Source organism: Diorhabda sublineata, chromosome 4, assembly GCF_026230105.1.
Source record: "Diorhabda sublineata isolate icDioSubl1.1 chromosome 4, icDioSubl1.1, whole genome shotgun sequence".
Taxonomy (NCBI): Eukaryota; Metazoa; Arthropoda; class Insecta; order Coleoptera; family Chrysomelidae; genus Diorhabda; species Diorhabda sublineata.
Window position 1 is genome coordinate 17,409,239 of NC_079477.1, and position 24,904 is coordinate 17,434,142.

At 33.1% G+C, this 24,904-nt stretch overlaps 2 protein-coding genes across 4 annotated transcripts in view; one reads left to right on the forward strand and one right to left on the reverse strand.

Moving 5' to 3' along the window:
- LOC130442920 (KH domain-containing, RNA-binding, signal transduction-associated protein 3-like) overlaps window positions 1–24,904 on the reverse strand; it is a 748,831-nt gene that overhangs the window by 358,532 nt on the left and 365,395 nt on the right. The window lies entirely within an intron of this gene.
- LOC130442918 (mucin-2-like) lies at window positions 1,724–14,844 on the forward strand. 2 transcript variants are annotated; one of them, XM_056777325.1, is made up of 2 exons: window positions 1,724–1,852; window positions 13,461–14,844. In XM_056777325.1, the coding sequence occupies exons 1-2, from the start codon at window positions 1,783–1,785 to the stop codon at window positions 14,765–14,767; spliced, it is 1,377 nt and encodes a 458-aa protein (XP_056633303.1). In that variant the 5' UTR covers window positions 1,724–1,782; the 3' UTR covers window positions 14,768–14,844. The 2 variants fall into 2 exon arrangements, with proteins under 2 accessions (XP_056633303.1, XP_056633304.1); XM_056777326.1 differs by lacking the exon at window positions 1,724–1,852 and adding an exon at window positions 12,901–12,972.

Genomic DNA, 24,904 nt, shown 5'->3' on the forward strand with positions numbered 1-24,904 from the left:
TTGTGAGAACGTTTTGGATCTGTTAAAGCCAGTAAAATTTCTATTACCGTTTGCTTTTTATTTTGGTAGAGCAGTTGGTAGAAAAAATCAAAAGCTTTAGTCTAGTAAGTTTTTAATGTAATGCAGTATCATTGAACAAACTGCATTGACGCGTTAGTTGGCCATACTCTCATGATATGTGTAAAATACCGATTTTGTTGTTTTCAGATTTTTCATACCGAAACAATTGACCCACAGTTGACAAAAATAGAAAATATCCTGAACGGGTATACACGGTAATTGCAAATTCTTCATGAAATCAAAGATTATAGCTGCCATATCATCACGTGGCTTTAGGTTCCTTCCCGTGCTTGTCATGAAGAGTAAATGATTTTAAAAGTAGATTACAGAACCTCCTGACTCTGTTTTCTGTAATACCATAAACTGATTGGAATTCGTTTTTGCGAACTTCTTTTTTTTCTGGAAAAATAAGGAAATATTTAAATGAAAACTGCCTAAACAATGCACCTTCTTTCCGTGGTCTTTGAGATTTTACATGTTTTTCAATGAAGTGTTGTAAGAATTTATCTTGCTCGTCATTACTGACAAAATCATTCATTTTATTGATGTTGTAATCGAAGACTTGTACAAAATCGTTAAAACGTTTTCTGTAATTAAATTAAAAAGAATATACTGGCTTCTTAGTTATAAATACTTTTTGGAAAAAAACTTGCTTTTCCTTTCCAATTTGTGTGTGCAACACCATTGACTATGACATTCTTAATAATATTTCATTTATAATTTGTCTTGTTCAAATTTTCTTTTTTCCATGAGTATATCATCATCACTGTTATCACTAGACATTTTACTAGATCGTTAATAAGTATGTACTTCGTCTAATATCTATGAAACTACTGAATTTGTCCAAGAAAAATATCAAATACCACTGGAACAGTTGACTGTCCTCATGCTCAAGACTTAAAATAACGCATGTCATCAACTTACTTTGTTTTAGCAGTAAACATTCTAAGTAGATTCATGCTTCTCACACTAAATATGTGACTTACGTTCTTTTACCACTGAACTATGTATTGACACTCAAACATGCAATACCCGTTTAAAAGTCCTTTGTTTAACTTATGTTGTTTTTGAAATGAGCTGTATAATTTCAATTAATAATGATGTCGAGAAAAATCTTCATCGATACGATGTTCCTGTAAATTCAACATTTTATTTCCGGCGACGCCCACTTTCACTTAATTGGAAATTGTGAACTAAGTGTTAATTATAACGCGAAATTGATTTAGCGTATAGGAGATGATACGTCAATACCTTCCGGCAGCCCAGACCTTTCTGATATCTTTTTATGGGTTTTCATAAAAGTCCAGTCTATGTGAATGAAGAAACAAAAATACTCTAACTACAGGAAATCATACGTAAAATTGAGTAACAATTATTAACGTAGTAACGTGGTCACTTGGGACGATCCTTTTCTTGAAATCATTTCTTTGGATTCCTGTAGATCTTACATGCTTAGATCACAGAATATATCTATTTTGACATCTTGTAGATTAATAATTCCGAAACAAGGGATTTAATAATAAAAATTCATTTGAAAAAAATAGTTAATGTGATCACAAGTTTTACGGAAGGTATCATATCATCTAAGTCTTTCATAATATTGGCAACAGCGTAGCGTACATTCAGGGGCGACTGGTTCTTATCTCTATTTGAATGTTTATTTTTCCTAAGTTTTTATTAATATCAGTCATTGATTATAGTATTAGTATATAATTTTACTTGATGAAAGTCATTGTCTTAAAAATGTATCATTTTGTCAAATTAGTTGTGATTTTTTTGTGCATAAGTCGAGGTAAGTTCTCGTATTATCATTATTACTACTATTTTAAAATAAATTTGCTAGTAAGCATTCATCGTAATCGTGAACGTAGAAAAAGCCTTATCAGAGCATTATCATCATCATTAATAACGTGTAGTAAATGATTATAACCTAATTTCATGTATCGGTGATCCACCCAATTAAACCAATTAAATATTATAAGTTAGATTTATCAGTAGTTAAATCATCATCTCATCAATCAATGATAAGAATTTTGTTAACGGATCTTACATAATGTAATTCTTTTTCCTCAAGTGTGGTTAAATTTGATAGTAATTCACATTTGGAATGAAAAAATTAACTTTAATATTACAACAAATTATGGAGATAACGGCAATCGGAAGAAACATTTGAAGTATTTACGTAATAGTGCGTTGATAGGTTTCGAGGTTATCGCATCTAGTCAGAGCCTGTGTTACACCCTTTCCTTCAAAGTCTTTAATCCGAACTCAAGACCACACAAGTCAGCACTTATATTTGGTTTCTGTAAATTAACTTTCTCCAGAAGAGGCACTCTGGTACTATTTTTTCTCCAAACTGCGAACCATCATAATTTTGGATAAATTTCTTGTTAATTTCAGAGAGGCATCTAATATATCCAAATTTTTACTTTAAATGTTTCCACTCAATTTTCGTACCCACTCAAATATAATATGCAGTTACCAGCATCATATTAATAAATTAATCATGCACTACATCAATATCAAACCATACAAAAATGTCCCATCAATATTCAATAGACGAAAAAGAAGCAGCCGACTATTTTCAAAAAGGTAAAACAGTAACAGGAATGTGTTACGCATCATTGCTCGATTAAGTAAAAGAAGAAATTGCAGAAAAGCAACTGCATTTGAAGGGAAGTGAGGACAACACAACTTCTCACACTGTCTAATATCAACTTCAAATTGATTGACTACCCGTCTTTTTGATCAGATCTGTCCCCTAGCAATTATTCCCTGTTTCATAACTTCAAAGTTGAGAGAGAGATATTTCCATCGGACGAGAACGTTATAGTATGAGTAAACGCCAATTTTTAGAAGAGAGGCGGCTACTATTATTTAGAACAGCTAGTAAGGTTAGATGACCACTTGTTTATACTTAATAGGAGACTATATTGAGAAAGAAAAAGTTCATGGAAAAAAATGTTTTGTTTCTTTGTTATGACCTCAACTTTCCAGATAATCTCGTGCAAACATCGCAGGATTTATAAAATGTCAATAAAACTGCATTAAAAACCATAAAATAGACATGATAATTGATATCCTTGAAACAGAGTTAAATATTTACAATACAATACAAGAGAATTTTCAGAAATGGTTCGAAGACCTCAATTTGCCTACTTCTTCAATTGAATAAAAACCAATAAAAAAGAATTTTGCTAACAATCGAAAACAATGTTTATACTACATCTTACTACAAGCTTGAGACAAGATAAGCTACACGTTTGGACTTTGACATTAAAGAGTTAATGAATTTTTTTGTTTTTTGCGTGGTAAAGGTGTTCTTGACGGGATGATTGACCAATTGACCAATTATTGACATTGGTAATGATGGAAGAGTGTAATTTGATATCGGAAAATGAAGGATGAATATGTAGAAGTTGGTATTTTCATTTGAATAGTTCACAGTTCTTCTGTCTTATCATTCTCGGAATTTTTTCCCGTGGCAAAAGATGAGCTCAATATCGGGAGGTATTATGAAATTTTGATATATCCAGATATGTATCAGGGTCAATAAAAAAATTTGGTAATTAAAAGTGCACAGTCTTATTTGGATACAAGCAGGTATCATAGATGCGATACCTTTATTGATTGTTTAAAAACTTCATAAAATTTCATCATATTTGCTCTACTAAAGCTAATACTACTTAAATTTTGAGATATGGCAACAATGATGTGAATATCTCAAATCTGATATTGCCATTATGAAGTTTGACATTTTTTGTTTACCTACAAGTGCTATTTGAGTTGTTAACTTGATACTTAACACATTCATATTGGTCAAAAAATGGAAGGAAAGCACCATCTCGAGCCACCGTGTTGCCGAATTCAATCGTGGTCGCACTTGCAAAATTGTCATATTAATTCCAATTGGATAGATATCCTAAATTTCATTGCACTTTTGTAGTATTTGTCTCCAATGTATATATTATTTTTCAAATATATGCGAAATAAGACAAGGATTTGACGATGTTTTCAATACATTTTTATTATTCATAAACAAAAAGCTTTTTTAACACGAACAAATTATTGTAGGGTGTTTACGTGGAAATAATGCAGTTACATAGAAAAGATTTCCTGTACGAGTTATAGGCATTTGAAGTTTCAAAACTAGAACTTATATTCAAGTGTATTTTCTAAATTATACGATCGACATTATGAAATTCTAATGGATGATTACGTATGTCCATGTAGTGTGTTTGACGGAATAATTCTACACCACTATCTGAAGGCTAGGAGTGGCTCATGCTCAATGATTAACAATCCGTAACTTTTACAGGGACATTTAAAGATAGAAAAAATGAATTTTTCAACAAAAATGTATTCTTTGTTCAACTCCATAAAATTTATGTAGATTTATATCGTTGTACTTATTGTGGAATTATTTATTGAAAATACGTACAGGTAGTATTAAAACACATTCAAACATTTCTAATTGAACTGCATAATCTCGAACATCGTGTTACTTACATAAGGAAAAAATTGAAATGTAGGAAAAGTGTAGCTAGTGGTTAGCCTACAACTTATCAAATAAAAAAAACCTATAATAACTGTTCGAAGTGGGCACCTTGACTTCCGGAGTCTACGGAGAATATTTGTTTGAACTTGAAAAATGATTCCAATATAGCCTCCTCATAGCGTCACAATGAAAATTCAATCTATAGGTCATTTCTCGTCCATTGTGTTTACCGATATTGCATATACCTATCCTTTAAGGTATCCCCAAAAATATAAATACACTGTATTTAATTCGAGAAAACATAGAGGCCATGCAAATGGACCTCCCCGATCAATCCATATTGGGGAAAAATTTAATTAAGATGATTTTTAATCATTTAGGAAGTAGGGAGGGGCTCCATCGTGGATGAACCACATGTCTTTATGAATTTGTAGAGGAATATCACATAACGGGTGGGAATTAAATTTTACTCGCAATTTTCAAGTGAATATCACGTACTAGCTTATTTGACAGTACCCTACGAGATGAAAAATAATTATCAATCTCTTTCAGGTTTTCTCTTATGTCAGTAATATGATCTTTGATAGTATGTACTCGTAGTACAAATGTTTATTTATTTATTCATTGGTTCTCCAAGAAATGTTTGATTGTGTTTTAATACCTTCTGTATTTTCAATACATAATCACAATTTATGATAATTTTCTTCAGAATAGCTCTTTATGGACAACGGTTCCCTTTGCACGTACAACGATGTAAAAATCTACATATCTACTAAACCATAAATTTTTTCAAGTCAAACAAATAGCAGATCTTTGTTGAAAAATTTCATTTTTGCTATCTTAAATTGTACAGGTTGTCCCTGTATAAGTTACGGAATTTTGTTGGTTTTTTGTTTGGATGTACCATTACCTGAATAAACAAAAATTTTTTGTTGTGTTGATAAGCGTTTGAATTTCTAAAACTGTTATCAGTATACTTCTAGTTTCTGTAGTTGCAAATTATTTGTGAAGTATTGTTACTGTCACTGTACTTGTATTACAATGATCATAAATTTTATTATTGTGGTACGAACAGTACAGAAGATGGCCGCGGTCAGCACAAAACGGCGAGAAGCGTTGGTGTTACTCTCTCGAGTTTGGCAGCAGGACGAAGAGACGTTTGCTTACGCGAGGACCTGGTTCAGCACGAGGCGGGACTACTATAGCTAGAGATGACTCCATTCTCGTTTTTAGTGCTATGAGAAACCGGACGGCTATTGTAGTTCACCTTCGCAATTACGTCGTATCTTCGACTTTATGCTGCTTGATTATCTTCTCGAAATAGCGCTACTGGATCGCCGCTTTCCCGCAGTTGAATAAGTATAATAATGTTAAAAATCTATTAATGGAGGATAGTGGTGTCTTGAATTTATTTTTTCTTATAAAAAAATTATGAAAGATCAATATTCAAATTGAAACGTCCATTTATTCTTACTGCAATTCAAAGTTTTTATTGAATGTATTATAGATAAATTTTATAGGTTAGTTATGGTAATTGGTTACTGATAAAGTTTTATTTTTATAGAATTTGTTTTCTCAAAATTTGGGATATTCATTGAGGCGATTTAGATTAGTTTTTTCAGTAGAGAACTAATCATTTTTAACAATATATGTTGTTTTGAAAAACGGGCTTTTTTATAGTTGTTTTCAGTTATCACAACTTGGCAAATTCATAATCCATGGAATGACATCCTTAGAGAAAAGCGTTGATATTGTTTTTGTTAATCTGTGATATTTTATTGAAAAATTAAAGTTGTAGAAATGAAGTTATTGTGAATTTGATGTTCGAGAAAATTATTATTGTTTACAAAACTGCCAAATCAATTACCATGACGAATAATAACTAATATAAATCTCTAAAATTAGTAAACGTTCCCTCAACTGTCCTCAATTTATCTCTTTAAGATATGGAAAAAAATTGAATAGCTATTTCCTAGAAAAATATTCCTCTATAATGATGATAGTTGAAGACGCAAATTATATAGTTAAACGTGTATACATGTAAGTGCTCATTGCAGTAATAAAAGGTTCATTGGTATTCTAAAAGTTTTCGTAGATGGAAGTGGAGGTATTATAAAGAAAGCACCTGCTAAATGATGCATGTGGGTCTTTTCGGAAATACACACTTTGAATCCATGATTTAAAAGTCTTGCTGAACATAAAACTTTTTAACGAAAGTATCTGTGTTTTCAAAATTTTAATTTGACGGTAACGGTGGTATATATATTGATGTGAAATATAAATGAAGATGCGTGGTGTCTATGAAAAAATTAGTAATATATCATTGATACCCAAATTTTTCAGTTTCAAACTTTTGCTGGGTCCGGCAGCTTCATTACTACCAATTACCAAATCTCGAAAAAAAGTGAGTTTCAACGACAGTTTTCGAAAAAAAAAGGTTAGAATTGATTGCATGATAGGGATAATTATTTGAGAATAGAATCAACTGAACAAATATTCAATTAAATTTCAATTGATTGTGCTATGAGTGGATATTAGAACAATAACGAATCAATGAAGTGGTTCCATCCAAATTGACATTTTTGAAATCTACAATGACTCACGGTACAAGGACCAATCAATTCTCACTAATTTTATTTATAATATAATAAAAATTAATAATATTTGACTTGAAAAATCGCAAATCTCCCTGTTCCGTGATATTTAGTTTGTTCCTTGTTTTTTTATTATGTTTGTAACATCACTAAAATTTTTTTCGACAAGATATGGCGAAGGAAAACCCAATCAGAAGCTTTTGGGAATAATTTCCCACATTCCAGGAAATTTTTCTACCTGCCGACAATTTAGTTCTAAAGAATTAAATACTCAAGAGACTAAACTTCTGCAATAAAACAAATTGTACAATAAATTTTACTATTATTACCAATGTCCAAATATACTAATTATATTATTGTTGTTTTAATTGTTTTTTTCACGTCCTTGTAAACACAGATGAAAGCAGGGTGGTTTCAATGGTACTATTTGTTATCTAACGAAGTTGCCTCCAGTGATCCGATGTGGCATAATATCAAATTTTAAAATACTCCTGCTGTTATATCTCAATTATAGTGATTCACATAATATTCAATTATTTAAGCATATAATAATAACGCATTCTAGTGTCTAGTAACACAAAGCATTTCCTGTTGGATTATAATACAATCGAACATCAATTTTCCTATCATATATCTAACCGTAATTTAATACAACTTGTGTCGAAACATATATCGTCGAGAACAATTAACTACGTTTGCCTACTATTCCGATTTAATCGGGATGTCTCGATATTTGACCCGGAACCCTACTGTCCCGATTTTCAATATTCACAAATTTTTTCCGTTTTACTGTGGTCGTTTATGCTTATGTTGCCTGAACGTGTGACGTGAACTGGCGCCCGGTTTTCTCCACACATGCTTTAAGAGCACGGTCTTACTTACAGGTCAGGAAACGACGGTAGCTGGATGGGTTCATTTTACGGGCGTCAAATTACCTCACTCAGTGGTCGCCAGGTCGGCGTTGTAATCGAGAGATGGTGCCGAATTGTGTTTACCTAATAATAATAATTATTGTTTCTATAAGAAATCAATTCTTATGATTGAAAGTACTCAATATGTAACGTAATATGTAAAAATGGTTGATGATGTATATTATGAATGCTTAAATTTTGCTCCTGATATCAGCATTTCCAATTTGTATGTTATGGTGATTGTATCTGGAATTTCAGTTAAATAAGAATAGATAATAGAAGTTTTGGAAAAGAATATACACAAAGGAGATGTTCGAGAGAGATTTTATAGAGCTACTAGGATTAGAACTGTTTCCAAGGGCTCAACAGGATTTTTTAAATAGAAAATTTTTTTTAAATGAAATGGAAAAAATCCTAGTGAGATTTCGATTAATTCAAGGAACATTCCAATTTATTATTACAGAAATACGAAAAGTTATAAAGAACTTGAGAGATGGTTAAGTGTACTAACAACATTTTTTTCATTCCTGGCTTCAAAGAATGTCTGGTATTTCAGTTAAATAATAACACATTATAACATTAGTTGTTAAAACGGTTACACACACACACACACACACACACACACACACACACATACACACACACACACACACACACACACACACACACACCACACACACACACACACACACACACACACACACACACATACACACACATACACACATACACACACACACACACACACACACACACACACAGAGGGAGATATGTTAAAGAGTTGGAATTCAACGATAAAGAAGATTTGTTAGAGCGAATAGAATTACAGCTATTATCAATGGCTCAAAAAAAATGATTTTCTTATATGGAATGAGGAGGAATTTATTCCGGGTGGGTAATGAAGAATCAAATTCTGCGTTTTTGTTTTATTCAATGTTTTAATTACTTGTTAGAAACGTTACACACATCCGTGTGTGACGTGGTGTTTCGTATATTTTTGCGTCGAAATTTTTCTCAAAATGTTTTGTGGTATTAGATGTGATAGTGCCAGTGAAGAAGTAGAACAATGAAATGAGAAAGCACACATATAGTCGACCATGAATACATTTGGTTAAAAACATATACCTAATAGTGTGTGAAACGTGACGCTGTAATTTCCAACGAAACATTAAACATATATATGCCGAGATTCTCAAAGTTTAACAGTATGTGGAACATTTTGCATTATTTCCTTATAATTATGTAATGTGAAAGTGAGCACACAAGGTTTTACTAATACAAAATTTTCAATAAAGAGATGTATAAAAGTTATATTGCACATGTTTTGGGTTCCGTCGAAAGCCCACTGATAGAACTGATAGAACTTGAGAACGGTTTATATTTTAGTCTTTCTGCGGATGCTACAAGTCATTTAAATATCATTGTTTTTCCAATAATACTCAGATTTGACACCATCAACTGTGAGTCAATGTAAATTACGACAAGTTTCACTAAGCATTCAAATCATAGTTTGAACAACAAAACAATGGAGTTTTGCCAGTCCTCCTAACCGCTCATTTATTGCACAATTGAACGTGCCAATAAAAAGTGCGAGTTTGATGTGGATTACTTAGATATATGTCAAGAGAGTCGCAACTATTTTTGGAAGGTGATATTTCTTTGATTATATGATATTTTACTGCTTGAGTATCACTTTAATTTTTCGGTAAATAACAAGGTAGCTATTTTAAGGTCGTGTAAATTAGAAGAGTTTGGTTTTGACTTGAAAATATTTTGGGACCATTTTGGTCCAACCAAAATGCACAATGTTAATTGTAAATAAAACAAAAAGTTTTCAGAGAATTATCTTAATATTTTTTATAATGATAGAAGGATCTATGACAATTATATGTGAAACAAAATATCGGCCAAATGCACGCCACGGCTTCGCTGGCAAACCTCTATCCGATGGTCCATATTTTCAATGACTCTGAGACATAATTGAGTTTCAATGTCGTTAATGTGCCAAATTATGTCATCATTCAGCTCTTGAATTGTTCTTGGCTTATTGACGTAAACGTTTTCTTTCAAATATACCTAAAGAAAAAAGTCTAACGGTGTCAAATCACATAGTCGTGGCGGCCAATTAACATCGCCACGACGTGAGATAACACGACCATTGAATATCTCGCGCAAAAGAGCCATTGTTTCGATGGCTGTGTGGCAAGTGGCACCATCCTGTTGGAATCACATATCGTCCAGGTCCTTTTCCTCAGTTTCTGGCCACAAGAAACCCGTTATCATCTCGCGATAACGAACACCATTCACGGTAACTGCTTGGCCGACCCCATTTTCGAAGAAGTATGGCCCGATGATGCCGCCAGCCCATAAACCGCACCGAACAGTCACTCTTTGTGGATGCATCGACTTTTCAACAATCACTCGTGGATTCTCATTTGCCCAAATGCGGCAATTCTTCTTGTGAACGAATCCACTGAGGTGAAAGGGTGCCTCGTCGCTGAAGATGATTTTCTTTGTAAAGTCATCACACATCTGTCTGTTCAACCAACCATTCGGCATATTGAAGACGCTTGAAATGGTCAGCTGGCTTCAGCTCTCGAGTCAATTGAACCTTTTTAGCGTGTAAATTCAAATCTTTATTCAAAATTGACATCAGTAATGTTCGTAAGATGTTTGATTGTTGGGCACGACGACAAGTCGAGGTTGACGGCTCTTCTGCCACACTATCGCGAACAACACCAATGTTTTCCGTAGAAAGAACGGGGCGAGCATGCACAGGTGTTTTCATATATCCTACAGACCCGGTTAGCTGAAATTTGTGGACAATTCTCCCGATTGTGGACACATTTGGTCGATTATGCTGACCCAAAAAATCACGAAGGGAAGTGATGAATGCATTTTGATTTGAATTTTTGTAAAAGACTTCAACAATCTTAACGCGCTGCTCAATTGTGTAACTCTCCTTGCTAGAATTTGTCAAATACTGAAACAAAGAAACGTCAAATTAAGTTGGGCAAAAAACTTGACGTTGAGGTGAGACTCACAATTAACATCGTGCATTATAGTTGGACCACCTTTTATAAGAAATTTTGTGAAGTAAAAGGAGTACTAAATATCGTAATTGAAAAAAATTATCGAACTCATCTCTCTTGATGAGCAAAGGCATCACATTTTCAATAAAAATAAGAGCTCTGTGATTTTTTCAAGTATATTGCAGTAATTTCTCCAGAAATATCCACGCAAAAAATCTCTTGTTATGTAGTCTAAATAAAGAAATATACTAACGCCAGAAAATGTTAGTTCAGAAATGCGAATAAAAGGTAATTTCAGCTAAACATTTTAATAAACGACAGAAATTATAGAAATTATAGAAAATCCGGAGTGTAAATACAAGTTGCTCCATATACCACTCGAGTATTGGCCGACGACATCAAAAAAAGAAATTCAATGATACTTTTGCAGGCAATAGTTTTTATAGAGCAATTGCTCATAAGATGACAGTTGCTATGTGGCCTGAAGCCTGTTGCGGACCATGGCAGATTTGCGTTAAGACAATTAAAAGCATCGTGTAGTTGTGAATAGTGAACCTTTACTGGTGTTAGAACATCACTACTGGTGATAACTAGTCCGAAAGCTACACAGATAATCACAGTGGTGACTCAGTTAGGAACATACCCATTAATACATGTTTACCATTATGTAATTAAAGACAAAATTCTTTTGAAAAAGGTCGAATATCGAAATAATATTTTTTTGAGAACAACAGTTAGGAATTTTGTGTCTACCTAGTAAATAGTTGTTCCAATAGTTTATCAGATTCTGAGTCTATGTATATTTAATATTTCTCACATCAAGAGAAGTGGAATGTGTTTTACAAAAATAAATTTGCTGCCATTATACTGTTCAAGGTGATTGGATAATTGTTATTCTAAAATCAGAACCTAATAGACTATCTATTAGAACTGAACTGATGTCTCCAAGCTAGTATAAGTAATACTGTATGTACTTGTGAAATAATATATACGGTGCCAAAGGATATGCCAAAATGATCAAATCCGAAATTATATATAGGCCATTATTTCTGATGGTCCGTTTTAATTTAGCACGAGAAGATATTTCAACGTCATACCGCTATGGTGGTTGCGGATCCAACAAAGCTCCTGAATCCTATATTAATTACCTCATGACTAACAAACAGAAAATATCAAGTGTAGTATAATCGATTTAGCCTCCAGTGCCCCTAGAAACTATATACAACAATGTTGTAGAAGCTCAGTACGTTTCTTCATCAATTTCAACTTTATAATTTACCGAAATTATCCTGAAGCAAAACGACTTACCAGAAATAACTTTCCAAAATTGTCAGATATTAACCAACTTTACGTAAAAATAAGAGTGAATTAATGTATTTCAATTCTAAACCTCGTTTTCAACACAAAATAACAACGTATTCGAAGAAAATAGTACAGTGTATCACACGTGAGAAAGTGACATCCTTCTTCCTCATTGGATCTGGAAACTCATACGCTAGTGAAAAATGAGTAAGTTTTCTCACTTCTTTTACAATATTCTATTAAGTGTTTTTATAGTTTCTCGTGATTATTTACCAATGACCCTATGGTTAGTTATAAAAAATAACATCTTTGTTCGATCAAACTATTTTATAAATATGAATCATTATTCCTGAAAATTGGATTTTAAATAATCAGAACTGAAACATGGAAAAATCGTCTAAATATGATTTCAGATTAAGTGATTACATGTTTATCACTCCAATTAACTCATATTTATTGGTAATACTATCGAGTATATAAGAGTAAAATCAACAAAATTATATCAGTCAGATAAGAAGAAGAGCTAAAAATGAATTTTTGTGTGATTTTATTCACTATTTTATATGTGGCACAAGGTAAATCCCTATTATTTATTTCATCACATCATGATACTGAAGAAACTTAACGTTCAGTATTCATCTTGATTGAACTTAGTCACTATATTCATTTAATAGCTCCTATTTCTATGAATAACTAAATAAACTAGTCAAAGGAGCTGATGCAAATCGACTATGAAATTATTTTTTTTTATTGACCCTAGCTCAAACTGTTTGGTTGTAAGTACCCACGTAAAAGAAAAATCTCACAATATCTCAATATTTGAATCAATCGTCGATTTATTTTTATTAATCTCTTAAACTTGAAATCAGTTCAAAATAAGCTGTACTGGGAAACTTTATATGAACATTCCTAAGAAATTTATTCTTAAAAGCTACATATCAAGACCAACATCAAATATTATGGTGAAAGATTACTAAAACCAAGGAATAAAAATTTGATGAAATACACGCATAGTAATACGTTATATTTTTCACTAAAGCATTTGAAATATAACTTTTTTCAGCTTCTACATACTTCCTATCACCACGTTTCAATATTGCACCAGATAGAAGTCAAAGTTGGAATGGTGCACACGTATGGGGGACTTTTGGCACTTCAAAACGAATAACCGCAAATTCGAGTGAACCTTTAACTACAAGACAATCATCAATGTCTTTTTGGACCCCAACTACCAGTCGGACTTGGGCTAGTACAGAATCATCGACTAATAATCGGATAACATTTGAAAGCTCACGTAAACCTCCAACCACCAGTCGACCTTGGACTACTACAGATTCATCAACTCCTAATTGGATAACAACTAGAAGCTCAACGAAACTTTCAACTACCAGACGATCATCAACTTCTTTTTGGACCCCAACTACCAGTCGACCTTGGACTAGTACAGATTCTTCAACTCCTAATTGGATAACAACTAGAAGCTCAATGAAACCTTCAACTACCAGACGATCATCAACTTTTTTTTGGACCCCAACTAACAGTCAACCTTGGACTAGTACAGAAGCAACAACTCATAATTGGATAACAACTAGAAGTTCAAGGAAACCTTCAACTACCCGAAAATCATCAACTTACTTTTGGACCCCAACTTCAGATCGACCTTCGTCTAGTACAGATTCACCAACTCATAATTGGATAACAAGCGCAAGCCCTAGTAAACCTACTACCAGACGATCATCAACTTTTTTTTGGACCCCAACTACCAGTCAACCTTGGACTAGTACAGAAGCAACAACTCATAATTGGATAACAACTAGAAGCTCAAGGAAACCTTCAACTATCCGAAAATCATCAACTTACTTTTTGACCCCAACTTCAGATCGATCTTCGTCTAGTACAGATTCACCAACTCATAATTGGATAACAAGCGCAAGCTCGAGGAAACCTTCGACTACCAGACGATCATCAACTTTTTTTTGGACCCCAACTACCAGTCGACCTTGGACTAGTACAGATTCATTAACTCCCAATTGGATAACAACTACAAGCTCAAGGAAACCTTCAACTACCAGACGATCTTCAACTTCTTTTTGGACCCCAACTACCAGTCTACCTTGGAATAGTACAGAATCATCAACACATGATTGGATAACAACTAGAAGCTCAACGAAACCTTCAACTACCAGGGGATCATCATCTTCGCTTTGGACGTCAACTACCAGTTCGCCCTTAACAATTGAAACAGCTTCACCGCAACCTCCGCAACCACCGTCTCCACTTCCTCCGCCACCGTTTGGACAAATACAAATGGAAAATTGTATCAAATGCATACTTCTCAATAATATATGGATAGAAAATGACAGAGTGTGAGCCTAATAAAATTTTATAAGTTATTATGAGATATCCTTCTTTAAATATGCTTTAAATAAACAAATGACAGTACCAAAGTCGCAATTAATTTTCGTAGCAACATGCTGAGGGCCTCGATACACAAAAACTTTAGTCATACAAATAACACTTACAATGAAAGAATTATCGTTTAGAATAGAAGTTTTAAAGATGATACAATATAGTGTGCTCAATTACTTTCTGCCATAAATACCACATGAAATTCCAGGAGATCTGTCGTGTCTCACAAAGGGAATGAAGTTGTTATATAAAATATGTTCTTGAAACATGATTCATTACTTCCATAATTTCATCAATTGCATAGAAGATTACCCATGTTATGTCATAGTTACTTTGAACACTAATCTGCTTATAAGTCAAAACAGTACAGGTATCCGTTCACATTTCAGTGAATCCTCCGAAGTCTTAATTCATTCCACTTCCTCTTCGTTGTATCCAATTTAACATCTAGTTTTATCATGTTCAGATTGCTGGAACATTACATTCCTCTTAACAATTCTTATTATCAATTATTATTAAATTATAGTCAAAATATTGAAAGCAAAGTCTTTCAACTATATTGATTATTGTCTAAAGTAAGTAATCACTAACACATAATTCAGTTTTATCTTCAATCTATTTGTTATGCAAAATAAAATGTACATTGTGCAGAATTACAAGCTAAATTTAATCATTTATATGTGATCGTTTCAAATCAACTTAAATTAAGTGGAAATAGAAAACTTGTTTAGATATTTATATCATATTGAAAGCAAGTGATGAAATAATTCGAGAATTTTCCGTGGAAATCAATATTTAACAACTAGTCAAATAGAAAGCTCCTTATAAACTAAGGTAGTAGAAGAAGAAGACTCAAAAATTTGAGTAACTTAGGATTGTCAAAAATCGTATTTTAGTTGAAAAAAAGTATCTTAAGATATACAATTAAACATTGTAATTAATGTACAAAACGATCCACATGTATCTCATGAAACCTCTGACAAGAATATCAGTCAACGTCAGTAACAAACTAACAGGATGATCCTGACCGATGAATTCACATCTTGTAGCGTCATCGGACCAAATTATACTGGGAATCGTATCGGACCTGTACCAACTCGTTATTTTAATACCCGCCATAAAATTTTGTCATGAAGATTACACAACGTATGAAGTGCAGCTCGGGATTTTAATTATAAAATGAATAACGAAAATAAAATATATATTTACAGTGTAGCTCAGTAAAAAATATTACACTCTAAGCACATAACAAAACACATAAAATAACAATAAATAGTTATTTCTATGCTTAGGCCATGGAATACACACTACTTTTCGTGCAATCCTCAAAATTATTAAACTAGATAATTGTGAATAAATATACTATTGCTCTAAAATCAACAGCAGTTCAATTTATTTAACAATGTCACCGTGTGCTATGGAAATGATATGTTTCAATATACTCGCATACAAAATATTTTGACAGTTCTTGATACTGATAGCGATATTTCAGTACCTTCCACTCCTCCTGAACTCAAAAACATTGAAAATTCAGCGCTTGTCGTGTTAATACTCGAAAAATCTAAACAGCAGTAGGAAAAATCTTACAGCGAGTAAGCGAGTATAGAGATTGGTTAGGTTAAGACAATGTCTGAAAACATTCTAGTGACTTATTTGATGCAGAAATCACGTGTTCAACTTTATGCAGCATTTATTCCATGCAAGTGCATACGAGACAATATCGACATAAAGCAGTTTTCAAAATTAGTACCATTTTTGAAGAGAAAAGCGGTAGGTTATGGAGCAAAAAAGTTTTGCGTGAGCAAATTGGTACATTCCTGAAAGAAGCTAATGATGAAAAATACTTATCGTTGAAGGTAAGTGTTAAGAGATGTCTTTTACAATTTTTTTATTTATTGTACTGATTTTTGTAGGTAGTTTTGATATTCGGAATATCTGGTGCCTTGCGACGGAAAGTGTACCGCACAAGTGTTGGAGTGCATACCAATGGGAAAATACCTAGCGTGATTGCCAAGTATCTCAAATTACCAAATCCTGAAACATTCACAGCTCACTGTTTTTGGATAAGCTCTGCCTCACTGTTTGCCAATTCTTAAACGTCACGTTGGATGGAAGCCCACACAGTAGCGGAAGGATATATATAAGACTCTATCGAAAATAAGAATAAAATTTCCAACTCAATTTCTGGCGATATAGCATCTGGTTTGAATGTATGCAATAATCATTATTCAGAAACACTAGACGTAGTTGATTCAACTTCTGGAGTAAAAATAAGTAATAATAAAAACTGTACAATTAATGTTAATATTCATCCTAGATAATATGTATTTGTTGGTATTCAATAAAAAACAATCCTTGTCTTTGTAGTGTTTTAGAAATGTGAAATTTAGAAGTGATATTTAAATTGTAGTTGACGTTTGGTTTTGCGGCAGTTGCCATGGATAATGGCCACGAAATTAAATTTCAATGACTGTGCTGAAAACGCGAAATACTGACTTCGCGTACAATGGCACGAAAAAAATATTACAGTTTGCATCTATAAGAGACCTGTTTCAAAAATTCATATTTTGTTATTTTCTTTGACTAATCTAACCTAACCTGACCTAACCAATTCATTTCTCTATTGTATGTTGTTCAGTACCTATCTCATGTTAAATTGCAATTTAAAGGATTTAGAAATTCTAGGTTTTAATTCTTGGATTTTCCAACTTTATAAAGTGGATTAGGTACTGAATTCCAGGTAATATTCTTAATGAATCCCACTAATTGTATTACGAACTACCTTCTCGTTTATCTGAAATATCCCTGTCCCAAATTGACGCATCCTTATCTCAACGGATCGAAAATCTTCACGAGTTAAAGCGAATCGAATCAAAACTAATTCGTCTATTTCTAAATTGTGATTACCCCTGATAATTCTCCCTCCTCACTGTTAAGAGAAAAACCCTCGACGGTATTATAGCAAATATGACTAGTAGCAATCTTTTCAGCATCTAATCAGCATCGATCAATACTCTAATATCTAATGAAACGAAATATCATATTTATCACAAAAACAACCAAAAACTAAAAACCAGCTAAATACACTTATCGAACTAATAATACAAACAACAGTTCAAATATATTGAATAAATATTTCAATTAATCAAATAAAGAATATATATATATATATATATATATATATATATATATATCCCTTTCTAAACATAATTGAATTTATGTTTTTTTGATATTTCATGGTTTGTTAATGCAGTTCTACGTGCAGCGCCACAATTAGTACAAGGCACTTGATATATAATATTACTTATTTTGTTTTTTGGAAAGGTCTAAGAAATAAGAAATTGAACTAATTTATTCATATATTGTACAATATATATATATATATATATATATATATATATATATATATATATATATATATATATATATATATATATATATATATATATATTAATGTATTAATTATAAGAATACATATCGAGTATTCTAGAGTTCTAGAATATTGAGCTTATTATAGTTAGATAATTCAAAGGTCTTAATCATACATTCACATATACAGAAGATAAGGAAATGAACAACGTTGAATATTATTAATAACCGGCAACAACAATTGTCTTCTCTCCTACTGTCGTACTACTTAATCTAGATGGATATATTTTGAACACAATTTTCTCTTATTTATTATAATTAAAATAAATTCACGTAATCTCTGTTACTTAATTCCAAACCATCCACATCTACTCCTCTGAAGAAGTACTTAATCTTCCATATGGCAATAGGGTTATGCAGAGAATTAAGTTTATTACCCAATAAAAATTCTATAAATCTGTGAAAACGAATAATTTTTATAGGACATGCGAGGATTAGATAGCGAGAATGAAATCATATCGAAAATAGTTAGATATCAGAAAAATAAAATTTCCAATTTTAATATTTATATATTTAACACTGTACGGATGCTAGATATTAATACTTTCCGATCACACTGGTCTTCATGAAAATTGGCCCAGACCCCATTCTTGACGAGTCCTATGTGAAATGACGTCTGAATATCAATCTGAGCTCAGCTTTCCTCTATTACTCTCCATTTATTTATGGAAGACATCCCCCCCACTTACTTGTCACATATTTCTCACTTACTTTCAACATATTTCAATTTCTAACCGTTAAACATCTGGTAGCGGGTAATAAAATTTGTAGCAAAGTGTATGGCAAAATTGTTACTATATAAAAGTATGAAGAAACTACAATAAAATACAAATTCAGTTTCTCGGCCACCTCACCTACTTAGTCAATCGGAATTAGATGATCTCGTTAGGGATTAGGGATTTGATCTAGTCACAGACCTGCAATCAGGATTCACAAAATTTTACTGCTTCCTTTGTAAGTGGGATAACCTAGCCCGAGACAAACATTACACCATACGGAACTGGCCTACACGAGAGAAATTTTTGAAAACTGGGTCCCTTTTGTGGGTCCCCAAACTAGACAACTTTTCCAAAACGTGCGTAAAAACTTGAGTAATTACAATTGATACTTATGTCGCTCATGGCTCCGATGAGGAGAACGGTTCCATCAAGAAATCGTGAAGATAAAGCGGATATTTTCAAGGAAGTGGAATGCAAGTATGTTAGTGGAGTACTACTGATTTTTGGGAAACGACAGCTTTATCTAAGGATATAAAAGGAAAGCGCCATATAATGGTACATATCTTTATTGTTTATTATTGTTTTCAGTTAAAATATTAAAAATAGAAGTGCAGGGTTCCCCAAAACTGGTGGGTGATAGAAGAAAACGGCAGATAGAGTTGCATTCAGGACGTCATTTTACATAAGATGATTCACCATTAAAAGTGACGGGGCTTGATTATTTTTTTTTCAGGTAAATTTTGAAAATAAAGATCTAATGAATAATATTGGTTTATGAAATTAAATACTCAATGCAATTCATTTATCATCATTTTACTGGTTGTAGTTAGGAAAATAATAATAAGAGAAATCTTTCTATCAACCTATACCTGAAAAACATTCTGTACTGATATGAAATGTCCGCATTTTAGACTAAGTTTTTAGAATGTTAAAAATCACAGCACGGTACTGAAATTTTGATCAATAGTAATCAATAGTTTTTGAAAAAGTGGAATAATTGATGTTATACGAGAAAATAAATATTTAATCACTCTCATTTCTTTGTCCGTAATAACTTCAATCAATTCACCAATAAATTAGTTATCACCTTAAATATACGTTCTCCACCTTTCCACGTGATCTACATATTTTCAAATTTTTCTGCCATGCGCAGCATTAATACTTTCTACTTGAAGCCACATCATCAGCAAAGCATTCCTATGTTTTGGAAAATATTGTTTGAACAAAATCGATAATCTGATTTAAGAATAAATTTTGCGATTTAAAGACTGTAGAACAACCTCAGTCTCGTAGGGTCTCCATTCAACTACAAGAATAAAAATAAAAACTTATCAATGAAATTGTTGGTCGACTCATATTTTCAATATCAGAGTTTAGTTATACATCTTTTACCAAACTGTTATTGATGATTCCCTTCCATACATCCATATGAAATCACAGCTGATATCACTAGCTATCATCTAGAATCACCGTCATTACATACGAGTCTGAACACTGGACAGTCACGAAGAAAAACTCAGGTAGAATTGTGGAATAATCAGATCCTTCCCATGGAAGGACAAATGCTAAATATTAAATATAAAAACGACAGAAAAAGCTACAACTGGATCTCTAACAAATTAGATTTACAGAATATCTCGAGACAGGCGGTAGAGTGGAAATTCGAAGGACATACCTAAAGACAATAATACGACCGATAGAATGAGACAATAATATACATATTAAGAACATAATTCAAGATAACAAGACCAAAAAATTTTGTACATATAAGTCAATATCAATTTATATAAAATTAAAAGTACTGGCTCAGTACGTAAATTCCTGATAATTTTTAACGCAAGTACGCATGCGCTAAGAGTCAGCTGTTTATGCTGAAGCCTAATCTTTCGAATGTAGCCACGGCATTCGTTTGTATAGGGGATGTTTTTTGTTTCGCCGTAAAAATGATTGATGTAAGAATGAAACTTGGAAAAACTGCAACTGAAACTTATAATTCATTGAAACAAGAGTATGGCGGCAATGAATGTTTGTCGCGTCTACGTCTTTTTGAGTGGTTTAAGCGTTTTCAAAATGGCCGAGGAGATGTTGAAGTTGATTCACGTTCGAGCCGCTCTTCTACGTCAAAAGCAGATGAAAATTTCAAAAAAATCGGTAATATTGTTCGATCTGATCGTCGGCGTCGGCTAAGTATTTGCGCGATTGCTGAATCTAGAGAAAGCGACAAAAAATGTATGAGGCAAATTCGTAAAAAATGTTCCATACAAATTATATTTGAAAAGTCCGTATATTCCGTACCAAATTTTCTCATTGGGTATGAGAGATATGGATAGCAATAATGTGAGGGAGAGTCAATACAACTGTAATATATTGGAGTGCGATTAATTCTCACAGCCAATTCACCATCGTTAGGTTTTATATAAATGCTAACTGAATATAATATAATTATCAACTGAGATACACTACGCCTAGTTTACCATGAAAAATATGTTCTGTTCAGAGACTGAGTACTCAATTATACCTAAATGAATTTCGGAATTTTTAGTTATTTCCTTTTTCAAACTTAATTCGCTATGTTTATATATTATATATATTCTCTCACTATTAATTTCAATTTATTCTTAAACTGATTCCAAGTTACAAGTCACAGGACATTCAAAAAGTCCTTCATTTCTTCATACTTGGGTAAGTCTTAAATCCATTTTTCTTTCAACTAAACGTGAAATATTTTCCCCATCTGTTGCTTTTCAGTCTTCTTATTTTTCTTTTTTGTTGAAGACCTTATATTTTACTGACAGCATCGCCATTTAATATATTGGGGTGTCATTAATCGTGAGTGATTTATTAGAAAGCTAACTTAACAAATTTCAACTATTGACTCAGATACAATACTAAAGTGCAGTTTACTATACAAAACAAAAGTCTCTCTCCATTATTTCATTACATTTCCAAGTTCCACATGGAAAACTAAGTAGAATTCAAATAAGGTTACATGTACTTAAGGTTTGCCGGTCTTAAGATATTTCATTTTATGCGGGAAATCAAATTTTTATTAAAATTATATTATTTTATTAAAATTAAAGTTTATGTTGGATTTTTCAAAACTGAAACGCCATTTATCCTCAGTAAATTATCTGTTTTATGAATCCTAGAAGCTGAGGGATTGATTCATATACAATTTTCTATATTCATTTTCTTGAAGAGTTTCACTGGTTTTTTAATTAACGATTCAATTAGCAACGTTACATTTATATTTAATAGTCTTCCAGACGGATGTTTCTGCCATAGTTCTACAATTTTTTTAAATATCTTATTTTCTATGTTTCAATGAACTGTTTTCGAGATAGAGGGTGGAGAGCGTAATAGAAACATGTGAGGTCAACTGGTAGTCCCGATCAAACACTCATAATATTAATAAATAATAATAATAAATTATTGGTAAATATATAATTATCCTTTATTATTAACTTTCACAATACATTAAATCATTTTATTTCACAATTCATGACTATTTTACCGCCTGCTCCAAATGAATTAATCAATACAATATTCTGTAACTACAAGAGTGGCTGTTGCTGAAGATGTGGATATATGAGAGCGTTGTTATAGTGCTCTTTAGCTTGCGACCCATGTAATGAACTAGTCTATCTCTTTCACCCAGAAATCATAAACGACTTGGAGACAAATGTCGTAGACTGTAATGAAGAGAAAAAAGCAGGATGATGACGTTGATGATGATGAAGAAGATGATGAAGAAGAAGAGGAAGATGGAGATGAAGAAGAAGGAAAAGTTAATTGAAATTGGAAATTCTCCAAATTTTGATCAATTTTGACAATAATAAATTTAAAAAATAACACTTTTAATAAAAATCTTAATCATAAATTCATTTTTTCTCTTTATTTATAAATAAAGTCATGGTATTAATTAGATTGGAATTGAAATATAATTTGAGTATTTTCTTCAATAATTTTCAAATTACTTTGCAAGGTGAGTGTTGAATTAAATAGAGTGTTAGATTAAATAAATTGATATTCAATTAAAAATCGATAAGTAGTCTCTTCCTGCATGGCTTGTTTCCATAAATAGCACTCATCTGACTCAAGCGATCCTTTTACAGTGATGTCAATTTCTGCCACCAGCACATAATTATTAGCAAGATATGAGGGCAACCGCCTGGTGCGGCTACTCCTACGAAGCTGGGGTGACTATTCGAGTGGCAATGTACCTTCGTCGTTTCCTGCTTCAACTTGATCAACTCCAGTTCCTGAAACAGAAATTGTGGATTCAGCTGAAGAATTTCCTTCGGATGGTCCTGGAAGCACAATGGATGCCTGGCAGGGCACGTATTCTACCACAGGCTCGACATTGGAAGACTTGAGTAACTTTATCAAGGGAGTTTCTCTTTCAAAAATAACATCACGAGATATTATGATCGAATCCTTTTCAAAGTTCCACAAACGAAAACCGTTGTTATCACCAGTGTAGCCCACAAACAGACATGGTTTACTTTCTTGTCCATTTTCCGCCTCTCCTCTTTAGGCACATACACGAAGCATTTAGTTAACCTTACCAAACATCTTGAAATAGTCGATTTAAGGAGAAAAGCATTGCATCCAAATTTCAATGAGCGGTGAAAAATTGCAGTTTTCACCGCTTCCGCCCGAAGTTTGATTGGCAAATTCTTTGAATGAATCATAGAGTGCGCAACTTCAATAAGCGTGCGGTTTTCTCGTTCCGACGCCCAATTTTGCTGAGGGGTATATGGAGTGGTTGTTCGCATGCTTAATTCCATTCTCATTCATCAGATTTTGAACACTGGCATTCTTCAACTCACCGCCTTTATCAGAAAAAAGCTCCTTAACAAAATGAGCCATTCTGAAAAGGCCCACAAACATCTGCATGAATCCGTTCACCGCATTTCTTGGGCCTATCACGACGGTCATCAAATGGGTCCCGATGATGTTTACCATAAACACAGCCTTCACAGAGATCCACATCATCAGACAAAGCAAGTCCAGTTCGCTTGACAGTTGACTTCACCTGTCACTTATTTTTATGGCAAAAACGTTCATGCGGCAACTGCAGTGAGTCAATAGGTGACGCTGCAAGAAAAACTTCAGCAGCCCTTGGAGTAACATGAAATTTCATATTTAGAGCATACAAGTCATTAGACATTTTTCTTCCAGTCAACTGCGTTTGCTTGTCCTTGGACAATCTACAGCCAAACTTATTGGAAAAGAATTGGTACTCTTTTTCCAACGAGTGACTCTCAGAAAACAAGTTTTGGTTCTCATTAGGTACGTACCATATATCTTTTAGGTGGTTTGTCTCCCATTCTTCATGTATTTTAACATCCACAAGTATGTCTCCTTGTTCGTATACCTGGGTGTACCTAGATGTCTGGATGTATTTGAAGGAATCGAAGTATTCTTTCAAATTCATCATATGCTGGGTTGCCCCAGTGTGGGCCACCCATGAAGTAGAGCTTGAGCCGTATGCTGAAAAATGTTCACAGGTCAGAGCAAGTCCCTTGTTTTCATCTTGTTGTTCAATCTCGGCTTTGTTCTTTCGGCGGTTAGGACAATCGCGAGCCCAATGGTCTCCATGGTGGCACTTGTAATACTTGGACCGTCGACCCCGTTGGGAAGAAGTTTTCTCACTACCATCACTATTATTCTGTGATGCACGTGAAGTATCATTGCCACTCTCTTTTTGCTTGAGCTCATTGAAATCACGCTGAAGGCGCCCAACATGATTGACAATTTCATCCTGAGCATTCACGATTCCATAAGAAAAGAAAGATTCCAGAAATCTATCTAATATCTGACTTGAACTCAACTCATACACAGAACTCAACTTGCTCCAAATATCCTTGGCCATTTCACAAGAAGACATGAGTTCCTCATTGGTAGCATTCAGCATATTCACCAAAAAGAGATGAGCAAGCGAGTC

Bases quoted from the DNA above. Each gene is read 5' to 3' on its own strand.
- LOC130442918 (XM_056777325.1), top strand. From the start codon at position 1,783: ATGAAAGTCATTGTCTTAAAAATGTATCATTTTGTCAAATTAGTTGTG. The intron at 1,853-13,460 runs GTAAGTTCTCGT...AACTTTTTTCAG, and splicing joins TTTTTTGTGCATAAGTCGAG to CTTCTACATACTTCCTATCA.